General features: G+C 54.4%; 2 protein-coding genes across 2 annotated transcripts; one reads left to right on the top strand and one right to left on the bottom strand.

Moving 5' to 3' along the window:
- Positions 1-1,003: 1,003 nt before the first annotated feature.
- Positions 1,004-5,003, top strand: MARCHF9 (membrane associated ring-CH-type finger 9). The gene is made up of 4 exons (XM_019742228.2): positions 1,004-1,836; positions 2,855-3,010; positions 3,687-3,879; positions 4,141-5,003. Exons 1-4 carry the CDS (start codon positions 1,477-1,479, stop codon positions 4,473-4,475), a joined length of 1,044 nt encoding a protein of 347 aa, XP_019597787.2. The 5' UTR covers positions 1,004-1,476; the 3' UTR covers positions 4,476-5,003.
- A 2,256-nt stretch (positions 5,004-7,259) lies between these two features.
- Positions 7,260-12,896, bottom strand: CYP27B1 (cytochrome P450 family 27 subfamily B member 1). Its single transcript, XM_019742407.2, has 9 exons — positions 12,334-12,896; positions 11,510-11,700; positions 10,808-11,010; positions 10,523-10,723; positions 10,271-10,437; positions 9,900-10,072; positions 9,636-9,714; positions 9,156-9,353; positions 7,260-8,824 (listed from the first exon to the last, which is right to left on the bottom strand). The coding sequence occupies exons 1-9, from the start codon at positions 12,559-12,561 to the stop codon at positions 8,711-8,713; spliced, it is 1,554 nt and encodes a 517-aa protein (XP_019597966.2). The 5' UTR covers positions 12,562-12,896; the 3' UTR covers positions 7,260-8,710.
- Between the last annotated feature and the right edge of the window lie 155 nt (positions 12,897-13,051).

The following is a 13,051-nucleotide window of genomic DNA, read 5'->3' as shown; positions in this document are numbered from 1 at the left end:
CACCTCAACCTCCACCACAGCTCACTGTCTTTAGAAGTCATCCTCTGTGTTGTCTTGGGATCCAGCCCCTTTTTCTGATTCATTCATTCATCCATCCATCCAAAACATTTGAATGCTTCATGAGAACATTACTCTCCTTAATCACTTTCTATTGAGGAGCCTTAGTTTGGCAGTTCTGTCCCTGGTCCCATACCCTCTTCTCCTGTTAATTACTCTTTTACTAATTAATTTTTCCCAGTGTGTTTGACCCAGTGGGCTCCCTTGGAATCCCTTTTCCCTCAGCCTTGGACAAGGGAGGAGAAGGAGGTTGTAAGTGTAAGGGAGAAATAATATGATGGGGTAGAATTGGTTCTCCCAGTCAAGGCTCCCATAAAAATAAAGAGGTGTGTGTGTGTGTGTGTGTGTGTTGTTCAGCGTAGTGGTGGTGAGGGCAGTAGAGTACCAGAAAAGACACTCATCCCTTTAGCACTCCTGTTTCCCTTGCTCACTCACCTTCTTTACACATTACACAGCCACACACTTCTTTTCTCATACAATGATTCCATCCCTTACACACACATCTCTTCCACAGCCCCACACCGTGCACACTTTTCAGTCCTTTGTGTGTAAGTGTTTGTTGCTTGAGTCCATCTCTCACTCACTTACCTCCCTCATACCTAGGACCTTTGTATAGCTCTTTCTTTGCACACTCCCATTTTACACAAGCCTCTCCCTCCCTGGTGCACCTGCGTCTTTGACCACTCACCTTACCTCCTCACCCGTTCACCCCTCCACCCCCATTCACATACCTATTCTCCTACCCTTGAACACACTCCCCTTTCTTGGCCACTCCCCTCCCTTCATTCTCCCCCAGGCTCGCACACTCGCCCCTGCCTCTGGGGACACCTGCTCGTGCAGGGCAGGGCGGGGATGCGCAGCCGCGGCCACTTCTCCTTCTCTCCCCCTCCCCGCCCCGCCCCTCCCTTCATCCCTCACCGGCTCCCCGGCTCCCGCCCCGCCCGCCCCACCCGCCCGCCGCCCCGGGGGGGCCTCCGCCGCCGCCGCCGCCGCCGGAAGGAGCCGCCATTTGCCACCGCCAAGCGCACGGGCCGAGCTGAGCGGGAGCCGGAGTGGGACTGCGGCCAAGAGGACGGCGATGGGGGGCGGCCCCGCCGCAGGAGGATCCGGGCGCGTAACCCCGGGAGCTCGGCCCGCTCCGGACCCAGACCCGCGGGGCGCGGCACCCTGAGCCCCCTTCTCCGCCCACTGCCCCGGCCATGGCTGCCCGCCCCGCCGCCCCCGGGCCGCCAGCCCTCCCGGCCCCGCAAGCCCCGAAGCCCTGGCGGTGGCAGCAGTGAACCGCGCTCGCAGGCCCCGAAGACCCCGGCCGGGATCCGCTCTCCAGCGCGCTCCCCCTTCCCGGCCTTGTCCTCTCCCTTCCCCCCGCCGCCCGAGAGCCCCCTTGCACGCCGCCCCCCGCCCCCCGGCGCCCGGACGATGCTCAAGTCTCGGCTCCGCATGTTCCTGAACGAGCTGAAGCTGCTGGTGCTGACGGGCGGGGGGCGGCCCCGGGCCGAGCCGCAGCCCCGGGGGGGCGGGGGAGGCGGCTGCGGCTGGGCGCCCTTCGCCGGCTGCTCAACCCAGGACGGCGACGGCGACGAAGAGGAGTACTACGGCTCGGAGCCGCGGGCCCGGAGCCTGGCCGGCGACAAGGAGCCGCGGGCCGGACCTCCGCCGCCTCCCGCGCCGCCGCCGCCGCCGCCCCCGGGCGCGCTGGACGCCCTGTCGCTCAGCAGCAGCCTGGACAGCGGGCTCCGAACTCCCCAGTGCCGAATCTGCTTCCAGGGCCCGGAGCAGGTCAGGCCTAAGCGCCCCGCGGGGCGTGGAGGGGTGGGGGCGCGCACCTGGGATGCCCCGGGAGACCGCGAGCAGGGGGCGGGGCCTGAGGAGGCTGGGCGGGACCCAGGACCCAAGAGGGAATGGAGTGAGGTTGGGGGCCTGGCTGGAGACTCCTGGACCGTTTGTTTGGGGTGAAGGGGAGTCAGGTATCCCCAGGAAGGGGTGAGACTTTTTCCTGGGAGGGTTCAAATTCCCTCTCACCCATTAACGGGGACAGTCTTTCTCCCCCCACTTCTGTCACCCCGGGGTCTCTGGAGGTTGAGGAGGTGGGCAGAAAGTCCTTCTGTTCCCACTGTGAAGGACAGGGCCCAGCCGGCGCCCTTGCCTCACTCAATATTTCTCTTCGTGGGGCACTTTTCTTCACTTCCCATTCCGCAACTTTCCATCTCATTCCAAAGAGTGCTCTTTGTTTAAAGGTTATGGACAAAGTTGTCCAGGGATAGTGCCGGGGGTGTCTCTATATCGTGAGAGATTATTCCTTGAATAAAGGGGAACACCCTCTACTCCACTCCCACTACTAGGATTTCTCTCCCCTTTTGATATTTGGAAACTCAGGACGATAACCCATCCCAGTCTGCGCCACATCTGTGAAATACTTTATAGTTATGGAGTGGGGTGGAAGGCATGGCTCAGAAGCTCTGACCCGAGTCCCTCCAGATCCTAAGGGGCAGCCTTTCGTTTGGGAAGCCTTAAGGACCACCCTCTTCAAATTTTAGGAAAAGACTCAGCACCCACCCACCCACCACACCCCAATCCCTTTTTGTCCCTCATCTGTTTGGTCAGGGAAGTTTGCCTGGAACTGTAACTTTTGTCTTTTCTGCTTCAGCCTTAGCCTCTTGCCCTGTTTTGGGTAAAAGTCCTGAGCTTTTTTAAGGTGGGCGAATGACTGACTGGAGAGGTTTTTGTCTCCAGGAGCCGGGAGGAAGGGTATCAGGGTGGTGATCGCTGAAAGGGACCCTCGTCACTCTTCCTCCAGGGGGAGCTCCTGAGCCCCTGCCGCTGCGATGGCTCCGTGCGCTGCACTCACCAGCCCTGCCTCATCCGCTGGATCAGCGAGAGGGGCTCCTGGAGCTGTGAGCTCTGTTACTTCAAGTACCAGGTCCTGGCGATCAGCACCAAGAACCCACTGCAGGTGAGGTGCAAGGACAGAACAACTGTCAGATCGGGGCAAGGGCCTTTCAGCAATCAGAATCAGAGACCCTCCAAAGAACCTATTTGATCCATTTACTTAGCCCTCCCCACTGTTACCACCATCTCCTGTCTGTGAATCCTCCCTTCTTTCATTTATTTACAAAGATATTATTGGGTGCCACCTGTATTCCAGGCACTGTTCTAGGCACTGGGACAACGAAAAAGACGATAATGTCAATGACGATGATAACCAATATGTAGTGTTTTCTATGTGTCAAGCCCTTGGTGTGTATTAACTCTTTTAATCTTCATAATAACCCTATTAGTTATATATCATTATTATCCCCATATTAAAGATTGTTACACAAAGATATTTAAAAACTTGCCCAAGGTTGCTCATCCAGGAAGTGATAGAGTTAGGATTTGGAATTCAAACCTAGATGGTCTGGCTTCAGAGCACTTGTCTGATCCCGTCTTTCTAAAAGATGACAGACAAATGGTTTCAACAACATGAAAAGTGCCACATTCTAGGTTTGATCAGGACCCAGAGGAGACAGTTGTTAATCCTGCCTGAAGGGTTTCAAGAAAGGCACCTGGAGCATCTTCCTCTTTAGAGCTACCCATCACCTGGCTCTCCATCTCTTTCTGTGACTTTTGAAGTTCTTTCTCTCACACAGTGGCAGGCCATCTCCCTGACGGTCATTGAGAAGGTCCAGATCGCAGCCATAGTTCTGGGCTCTCTCTTCCTCGTTGCCAGCATCTCCTGGCTCATCTGGTCCTCACTCAGCCCTTCAGCCAAGTGGCAACGACAGGATCTGCTCTTTCAGATCTGCTACGGCATGTACGGCTTCATGGATGTTGTCTGCATAGGTGAGGACCCCTCTCTTCTCCTTACCTGATCAGCAGCTTCCTCCAACTCAAATTCTTAACTTTTCCTGCCCATTCCCTCAGCTTCATGGCCACATTTTCTACCATTGAGAATCTTTAGGGCTATCTTAGTACCCTTCCCTTCCCCGCTTCTCCAGGCCCTTTGCAACCCTATCTCTTCACTCTGGAGAAATGCTTGCTTAAGCACATCTTGCCTAGATCTGGGCGGCCGTTGACCCTGGATTTCTTATCCCTCTTGCTCAGGCCTCATCGTCCATGAAGGCTCCTCTGTCTACCGCATCTTTAAGCGCTGGCAGGCAGTGAACCAGCAGTGGAAGGTCCTGAATTATGACAAGACCAAGGACATAGGAGGAGATGCAGGGGGAGGGACGGCAGGGAAGCCAGGCCCCAGGACCTCACGGACGGGCCCCCCCTCTGGGGCAGCCAGCCGCCCCCCGGCTGCCCAGCGCATGCGGACGCTCTTGCCTCAGCGCTGTGGTTATACAATCCTGCATCTCCTTGGACAGCTGCGGCCACCAGATGCGCGTTCCAGTTCCCATTCTGGCCGAGAGGTTGTCATGAGGGTTACCACGGTATGAACTGGACTCCAGGAGCGGGAATCTTGAGTCACTGCATCGGCCAGAGATGAGCTATCATGGCTGCTGGAGGTACCACCAGGACCAGACGTTCAGGGCATGCTGCCCCCACCACTGAGGATCTCCGTGGGCAGCCTCAAGTTGGAGACATTGTCTGGCCTCTACTGCCCACTGGGTAGAGACATCTGGATGACATTCCAGCCCCCACTGATAGCTCCTCATGCTTATTCTGGGGCAGACAGTGGGCAGGTGGGGAGAGCAGCTTTTCTCCCCTAGAGAACCGTCTTTACCTCAGCTCCTAGGGCCTCCAGCCCCCTGTCCCCCAGCTCCACCACAGTGACTTGGTGAAGGGGGACCAATGCCGAAAGAAAGGGGCTGTAGACCCCCCCATTCCTCACCCCATGGCCACAGGGCAGCTGGCAATAAGACTAGTATACATTGACCTCCCGTTCCCTGCATGAGGGCGGGGGACTTCCCCCTGCTCCGCCCCCCATTGCATGGGGGGAGGGCATAAAGAATCATTTATATGCACGCGGAGACTCCTTTCTCATCTGGGGCTTTTCTGGAGGGTTGGGAGGTATGGGGAGGTTTCTCTGCAGAGGTTGCAAATCCCAAATGCAGCAGTGGGTTCTGAGTTGGAGGTGTAACTCCCACTTGCTGGTGAATAATTCACATTGGCTGCTAGATGGCAGTGCTCAGAGGTATCTAAAGGGTGGACCTGCTGCCTGTAAGTTGTGTGATTTAGGGGGAAAAAAAATCTCTCCACTGTGGTTTTCCTGTCTACCTCATAGGATTGGAATGAGGATAAACAAGGGACAGGTTGAGTGCCATTGCAAAGAAGATCAGCGATGGCATAAAAAGATTTCTACACTAGATGATGGTCCATTTATTTCAAATAGTACCTGATTAACAAAATTCCAAAATGTGTTTTTCATCTGGAGTTGCACAGAGCCTTGGAAATTTGTGTTGTTACAATAGATATGGATATATGAGGGGAAATAGACATTGTAAATGTGAAGGATGGTGGTTATTTGCAAAAATGAGAGGTCCTCCCACCCCCTAAACACTGGGGGGTAGGGGGAGGCTGGAGCTCTCCTTCTTGCTCTGGGGATTGTGTGGGTTGTACTAGTCCTTCCCAGGTAATGTGCTTGCCCAGAGAAGTGGTGTGAAGTGAATTTGGACTCATTTGGAGTGAGATGGACAGAATCCTTCCATGATATGAGTCTCCAACTCCAGTTTAAGCTCCTCCTATGGCAACTCAGGGTCATAGGTCTGATCCTGGTGTGTTCCAGCTTTCGGTATTAACTGGAAGGTATTGTGTTTGGAGGCAGAAGCATAGAGGGAAGCTGTCTATAGAGAAAAGGTTTGGGAAGGACTGGTTAAAATGTGGGTCGGTCTGAAGCCTGGTCCCTTTCTCCTGAGGCCTTGGGGCTGTGTATTATATGAATGATGATGTCTTTTAAGTAAACTATTTATTAGCAATTAAATTAATTACTTTACACATTGCTAAAGTCAGATCCAGAGACCTTTCCTATTATTGATCCTCCTCTTAGAGAAGGTTTCTCCTGGGGATGTTTTGCAGAAAATGCTTCCTACCAAAGGTCACATACCCTTGCCTGGGTAAAGGCCAGCCCCTACCTGTCTCAAAAAGGGGTCGTGGCTGCTGTCCATGGTGCTAGGACCCAGATTTACCTGGGAATGTAGAAACCAAAGCTAGACTTGGGTTTGAGTCACCTGGAAGTGTGGTAGTGTATCACTTCCAACCTCAGAGGGGATGAAAGTAGACAGGGAACTGAGGCTGAGTCCCCCATTTTTCCAATGGGAAATTGTTTCCCCAGAGAGATAACCCTCCATATTCCCTACCTGGGAAGTACCAGACTTTACTGATTGCTATTCACAGAATAGCTTGTGGGGATCAGAAGGGAGCCAGCGAATCAGAGTGATTACTAGTACCTATCCTGACAGATAGGGTTCAGGTAGGTATGATAGAGTTGGGGTTTCCTGTGCCAAGCCTGGGCTGTCCCCCAGGGACAGCCCCACATAGAAGCTTAGACAATCCCAAGAACATAGGCACACTCATACACAAACACACTGTTTCCATTTCTACTCTGAGTCCTAAAACCAGGCCAAGCGAGACTGTACGTTCCTCTTCCTTTCAGCACCATTGGATGTCTTGGTATGGGGTTGGGACCAGCAATCAGTATGGTCCCCTCTTCTTCCTTTTTCCAACTTAAAGAGATTTTTGTCCAGGAAAGGAATCATAGAGACTGTTGCCCTCAAGTGAGCAGTCCTATTTGCCCAAATGAGGAGTATGGGTGTGCAGAATCCCCGTCACTGAGTCCAGGGGAAAGGGTCTGAGAGGAAGGGGGTTTTTACTCTTATCTCGAAGCTCAAATCTGCTAAAAATCAGGTCATTTAGGTTTAAGTTGAACTTTGTACTAGGGGAATGCAGATGGAGACAGTACAGTAGAGAAGGAGCTGAAAGGAGGGGCAGAAAAGAAAGGCACACGAATCTTGATCTCTGCACAGGGCTTTTGGAGCACCCTACCCCTCTGGAGATCTTACATAAGTAGATACCCACCCCCCAGAAGGCTTGGTGGTTAATGGAGTTTCTGTGGTCAGGGAGCCACGTCTAGGGCAGGGGGCCAAGGTGGTGGGGAGGAGAAGGAAATGTAAAGTGAAATTTCCATCTGTATCCAGCTAATTGGAATGGGGTGTGGGGAGAGCAGGAGGAAAGAGGGCAAGTCCTGACATGGGAAGGGTAATCTGGGCTACAGCGAGAGCTGCGAGGAGTGTGCTGAGAGATTTATTTATATGGAAGATGAGTTAATCTGTATACATCACAAGGAAAAGACTGTGCCTAGCTGCTGGGGGAAGGCAGGGGGCAGAGAGTGCTGACTCAGGGAAGCAGAGGCTCCTGCCCAGCCCCTTTCTGCTGCCTTGGTGCCCCAGGGCTTCTGGCCACCCCCACACTCAAATTTCATCCTGTCTGTCTGACTTCACTTCTCTGCCTGTATCCCTGTTTTTCTCAAAAGGAAATCACCTTACAGCAACTTTTCCAGAGAGGGCAGAGTGGCCATTCTGGGATGTCCTTTCATTCTGGAAGTCCAGGTTCCAAAAGCACTTCTACCAGAGTCAGCTGCCTCTGGCCATCTCTGCAAATCCCTACCTCCCGACCCTTTTTTACAGCCTAGCCCTTGCATTTACTTTTCACCACCACCCCCTTAATTTCTTACAGGGAGCCAGACTTGGCTGTTCCCACTCCAGACAGAAACGTGTCTGGATTTGTGATGCAAACCCCTCTCCCAGGTGTCTAGACCTCCCATGTTATGGGGTCACTCGAAGGACCTGAGAAACCAAGGTTGGAGATTTGGATGAAAGTCTTGCCTCCAAGGTATTGTAGGCAGTGGGAGTGGGAGAGAAGTAAGTCAAAAGTCAAGGAGGGAACATTCAATTTTTTAAATGTCAAAACTATGAATATTTAAATTGTTTAATATATAAAAGGAAGGCATGTGCAGGGACAGGTCAGGAGACGGCTCTGCTGGGAACTAAGTGGTGGGGCAAGACAACCTAATAGTGACCAGAGGGGCACGGGGAGTTTAAAAAAATTATAAACCAGGCAAGGACAGACTCAGCTTCCTAGGGGTGAGATGAGAAAGGTATAGTCTAGACAGAGCCTGGTAAGCTGCTTACCCCTTCTGCCACATGGTCCAGATTCAAGCTGAGAATCTATATGGTGTCACCTAGTCAGGGATAGGCCCTGGCAGGGGATATAAAGACTGGATAAGGCCTTACTCAGCCTCTCACAGAGCTCACATGCAAGGAGAGACCAATCAGGTGCAGAGCAGATGCATAATTACTTAGCTCATGCCATGCTAAGAGCTTAGCCAGCAGCATCAATGAACACTGGAAGCCCCAAAGGGCAGTGGTGGAATTCTTCCTCAGGTCACCCAGCATTATTAGTTAAAATCTGAGTTGGCCCTTGAAGGATGCATATAATATGACCAAGAGAAGGGCTGAGCAGGTAGAGGAACCATGGTTTTCTCTGGGACTTCTGGGTGAGGCCAAGTGCATACTTCATACCTCGGTCAGGGCTGCCTCACGCATTTTGCTATGGTCATTCTGACAAGTTTGGTCACATAGACAGGCCTCAGGGAGACTACATGTCTCTTGGATTTGTGCCTAATAAACCCTTACAATGAGAGAAAGGGTGATGGTGACCGCCTCCTTCCATGGGACTATCTGTCCACAAACTGTAGGTTGATGCTCCTCTCGGGTACCAGGACCGTCCGGGTCATGGGTCTGACTGGGGCAGCACCTGGCTCAGGCTGCACCTCAAAGTGGGTCAAGATCTGGAAAGGAAGGAAGAAGCCTATCACTACGAGAGGGGTTGACAATGGTGGGTTTTATTAGTAATGGGCATTATTAGTGTTAGGATGGTCAAGGTTGGAATGGCACCTGTGGCTGGAGTGGACTTCTGAGTTAATTAGGATAAGGGATTACGGTTAGGAAAAAGATAGTCCAAATACCCTTGCTAACTGTCCAGGCCTATAATGGGTTTGACACATTTCAGATTAGGTCTCCCAAGTCTTAAATGTTTTCTGATGCTTGTCACTGAGCTCACAGCTTTAGGAGGTCAGGGTTTCTTTTGTCTGGGGAAGGTAGAAGGTCTAGATCACTCACCTGGGCCAAAGCCATTTGCAGCTCAAGCTCTGCCAGGCGTCTCCCCATGCAGCTGCGCTTGCCAAAGCCAAAGGGAAGAGATGCAAATGGGTGGGGGGCTGGACCCTCCTCCAGCCAGCGAGCCGGCCGAAAAGCATTTGGCTCTGGAAACTGGGCAGGATCCCTTGAAGTAGCATAGTGACACAGAGTGACCAGCGTCTGGTGGGAGAGGAGCACAAACTTGTCAGTTTAAGCCCAGGAATGCAGGGAGGGACATAGAGAAGAGGATATATAGACAGGAATGAAAGCAGGCTCTAGTTGGTGATGGGGAAGTTTTCTGGGCTGCTTTTGGAATGATTTCTCTACTGCCCCATTATATTCCAGAGAGAAGCACTCAGGACAAGGGGAGAGTTTGAAGGGCTTGTGGGGGATTTGAGAACAGGACCAGGACCGAGATAGTGAGGGATGGCTTAGCAAAAGGGACACATAGTCTCTACTCACATTTTTGGGGATAATATAGTCACCCACACGAATGTCTTTGTCTGGAACACGGGAATTTCCAGGTACCACAGGGTACAGTCTGGGTTGCAGAGCACAAGGGGAGACAGCAAGGTGAGGCGAGGGGCTGTGAGCTTCCCTCTCATGCCCGCAACTTCCAAATTCTTGGCCAGGAGTAGAATACCATTTTCCTCTGCTCCCATCTATTATTTGCTTCCCTAGCCCTTCCCCAGATTTTCTCTAGCTCCCCCTCTCTTGTCCCCTCACCTTAGCACTTCCTTGAGGACTGCTTTCAGCAGGGGCAGCTGGGACAGAGCACTGGCTGAGGACTGGGCATTGGAGCCCTGGCCCAGGGCAGCTGTGATCTCGGCGTGGAGTGCGGTCTGGACTTCAGGGTGCCGAGAGAGTTCATATAAAGCCCAGGAGAGTGTGTTGGACACCTGAGGGGACAGGGAAGAACATCAGAGGTGTTAAGAGTGGGGAACCAGTGTAGGGGGAAGAATGTGAAGCAGTCTGGAGCCCAGGTGGTGCTAAGCCAAGCTGGTCTAGAGGGCCATAGTGGATCCTCTGTAGCAGGACTGAGACCAGAGATGCTGAGCTCTGGAAGTGGGGCTCGCAACGTGGAGGGAGAACTTCACCGTGTCCACTCCGGCCAGTAGCAGCTCTGTCACATTCCCTAGGATGGACGAGGCAGGCAACTGCTCCCGGAACAGGAAGTAAGTCAGGTGCGCCGCAGATCCCGTGTCCTCCTCAGGTTTCTTCCTCTTGGCTACCTCAGCCTCTCGCCGCTCCACGTGCTGCTGGGCTGCGTGGGGAGAAGATACAAGGATGCCTCACTAGCCCCGAGCAGCTTTACATTCTCCTGTCTTCACTTCACTTCTGTGCCTTACCAAATGCAAACATCTGGTCCCAGTCTCGGCAGAGGCGGCCCCAGGGTCCGGGCACGAGTCGGTGGAGCCAGTTGGGCATCGCCATGGTCAACAGCGTAGACACAAACACGGATCCCACCGCGCGGATGAAGGTCTCTGTGTCTGGAGGCACTTTTGCCTCTAGGCAACCCAGGCGCGAACCTAGCAGCACCGCTGCTATGCCTGGCCGGGAGGGGGCGCTGTCAGGACACTGGGAGACCCCAGCCGGTGTCCCCCAAGCTTGTCCCGAACTGTCTTAGGGCTCACCTTCTAGTCCAAACTTGTAAAATTCTCCGGCTACGTCCTGAACCAGGGCGGGCGGCCCAGCGCCGCGTCCCCGTTGGCGCCGCAGTCTCCGCACAAGGTCAAGAACCACGTCGTCCAGGGTCCTGGCATAGCGGGAGGCTGCTTGAGGCCGGAGGAGGAGCGGGGCCAGGAGGCTGCGGAGCCTCTGCCATTCTTCGCCTTCCCTGTAAGAGTGCGGAGAGGGGTGCATCAAGGCAGATGGGGGTACGTGGAGGCTGCCCAATGGGGCTGGCAGAGGTGGAGAAGGAACGTGTTCAGCTCGGGTGGCTAGGGGAGGGATTGCGTCTGCTCCCTCCGGGTACAGAAACCTGGCATTGCCTGCGCGCGCTTTTCATCCCCCTTCCTCGTTACTCATTTCCTGCCCCACAGGGCCCTGGGTTCCTGGGTAACTCGAGTCACAGAATCTTACATTTCACCTAGATCCTGGTACCCTAGCCCTGTCTGCCGGTTCTCAGGATTCTAGCCTCAAAGATAAGGTCGTGGAGGGGCGGGGGGCAAAGGCCGGGCTCTACCTGAGCTTGGGCGTAATAGACGGGTAGGAACCCCTATTTGCCAGAGGTTGGGGGAACCGGCTGACCTTCCTCTACACCCCAAACTGTCTCCATACCGGCCACAGGAGAGGGACACAGCGGGGCATCTGGGTTTGGGGGCCACAGGACTCACGCGGTAAGCAGTCCGCAAGCCCGCTGGCAGCGGCGACGGTGCTCGACCCACGGTGAGAAGCTGCAGCGCTCGGGCCGGGGCCCCTCCTGTCGCAGCAGCTGCTCAACGAGTGTAGGGGCCGCTAGGTACACCGTGCGCACCTTCCCGAAGCTGGCCAACCACACTGGTCCGAAGCGCGCGGTCCCCTGCACCTGGGAGAATGGGCGCAGCGGACACTGGAGACGCGGATAGGGGACTCCCAGCTTGGTCCCTGCCAAAGCCAAGGGTGTTGGCTGAACTTTGGGAGGGGGTGCCTCTGCTCCTTTGCGAGCTCCCAGCCAGTGTATGACCCAGATGCTGCAAACCCTTCCTCCTCTTTCCCTCACTTCCCATCCCTAGGAAGTTTGAGTGTGGTGGGCAAAACTGAGTAACTTTGAGTAAAGCAGACTCAGGACCTCTTTGGTCACCTGGGCCGAGCCGAGGCGGAGAAATCCTTAAAGGTTCCTCACGTGGAATATTCATCTCATGATGAGCCCCAACAGAATGTATAGGAGCGCATGTAGCTTTAAGCACAATGCGCTCATTGCGCTGGGAAGGTACTGTGCGTTTCCGACTCCCGCACATCGGTCCTGGACCTACCCGGCTTCCAGACTTCTGCACGGCGAGGTGCTGAGAGCACCCCTCTGCTCGGTGTCGGGATGGACTCCGCGCCACTCGAGCCACAGCCCCAAACCCCTTGTCTTTTCCGTAAGTCATGGGCATCCGTTCTTACTAGCCCTCCTTCCTGCGTTCTCCACTAGTCTATTTTCCCAGCCTGTCGTCCCAGGAACAGAGTCCCCCTCTACCTGCAGCTCGTGTAGTCGTGACAGCCCCCGCTTGCAGAAAAGTTCCGCAAGGAAGCCCGGTGTGGAGGGGCCTGGGATGTCCGCCAAGCTCCGAGGTGCTGAGTCGTAACCTCGGGAGCCCAGTAAGGCGCCCAGGTCAGGAGCACAGCGGACGCGATGGAACACTCTGGAGGCGAGCTTGAGGGTCTGAGTCATGGTGTGGTTCAGGCATACAGCACTTCTGAGCATCTTGCCGGCGCCCCTATTAAACCCTTGGGCAAGGCAGTGGCAACGCCCCTCTCCAAGCTACTCAGCCAATCCTCTCTGAGTGGTCGGGATTAACACCCAGAAACAGTAGGCGGGGCTGGGGCTGCCTTCGCAGCTCGCTTGGGTCGCACGTTGCAATGACCCTCTTGGGAAGAGAGGCCTGCCTCAGTTTCTCCCCCTGGCCTTGTGTCCTAGTCCAGCAGGTTAAAGATCTCTTCCTGGGAAAGGCTATTTAAAGAAGCTTAGGTGACCAAGATAGTCAGTCCCTGACATTCCCATCACTTCCCCCAGTGAGCTAGTAGGCCCCTCAGGAATTCCCCATCCTCCAGCATCTCCGGGAAGGGAAGCGTGGAAAGAGGCACAGCTGTAGCCATCCCCATATTCTTGGCTTACCAGGCTGCACCCTCTCTGCATGTGAGCAGAACTTTCCTGCACTACTTCACTGAGCAGATGACAGGTAAGTTAAAGAGTT

This window comes from Rhinolophus sinicus, linkage group LG02, assembly GCF_036562045.2.
Source record: "Rhinolophus sinicus isolate RSC01 linkage group LG02, ASM3656204v1, whole genome shotgun sequence".
NCBI lineage: Eukaryota > Metazoa > Chordata > Mammalia > Chiroptera > Rhinolophidae > Rhinolophus > Rhinolophus sinicus.
The sequence above is the reverse complement of the archived record's forward strand: the minus strand, read 5'-3'. Positions and strand labels throughout refer to the sequence as shown.

What these genes read in the sequence shown, in the direction of transcription:
- MARCHF9 (XM_019742228.2), top strand. Translation starts at nt 1,477, where the DNA reads ATGCTCAAGTCTCGGCTCCGCATGTTCCTGAACGAGCTGAAGCTGCTG. An exon ending in GCTTCCAGGGCCCGGAGCAG is followed by an intron (nt 1,837 to 2,854) that starts GTCAGGCCTAAG and finishes CTCTTCCTCCAG; the next exon opens with GGGGAGCTCCTGAGCCCCTG. An exon ending in CATGGATGTTGTCTGCATAG is followed by an intron (nt 3,880 to 4,140) that starts GTGAGGACCCCT and finishes CCTCTTGCTCAG; the next exon opens with GCCTCATCGTCCATGAAGGC.
- CYP27B1 (XM_019742407.2), bottom strand. Translation starts at nt 12,561, where the DNA reads ATGCTCAGAAGTGCTGTATGCCTGAACCACACCATGACTCAGACCCTC. An exon ending in GGACCAGATGTTTGCATTTG is followed by an intron (nt 10,438 to 10,522) that starts GTAAGGCACAGA and finishes CTCCCCACGCAG; the next exon opens with CCCAGCAGCACGTGGAGCGG. An exon ending in ACTATATTATCCCCAAAAAT is followed by an intron (nt 9,354 to 9,635) that starts GTGAGTAGAGAC and finishes CTCTCCCACCAG; the next exon opens with ACGCTGGTCACTCTGTGTCA.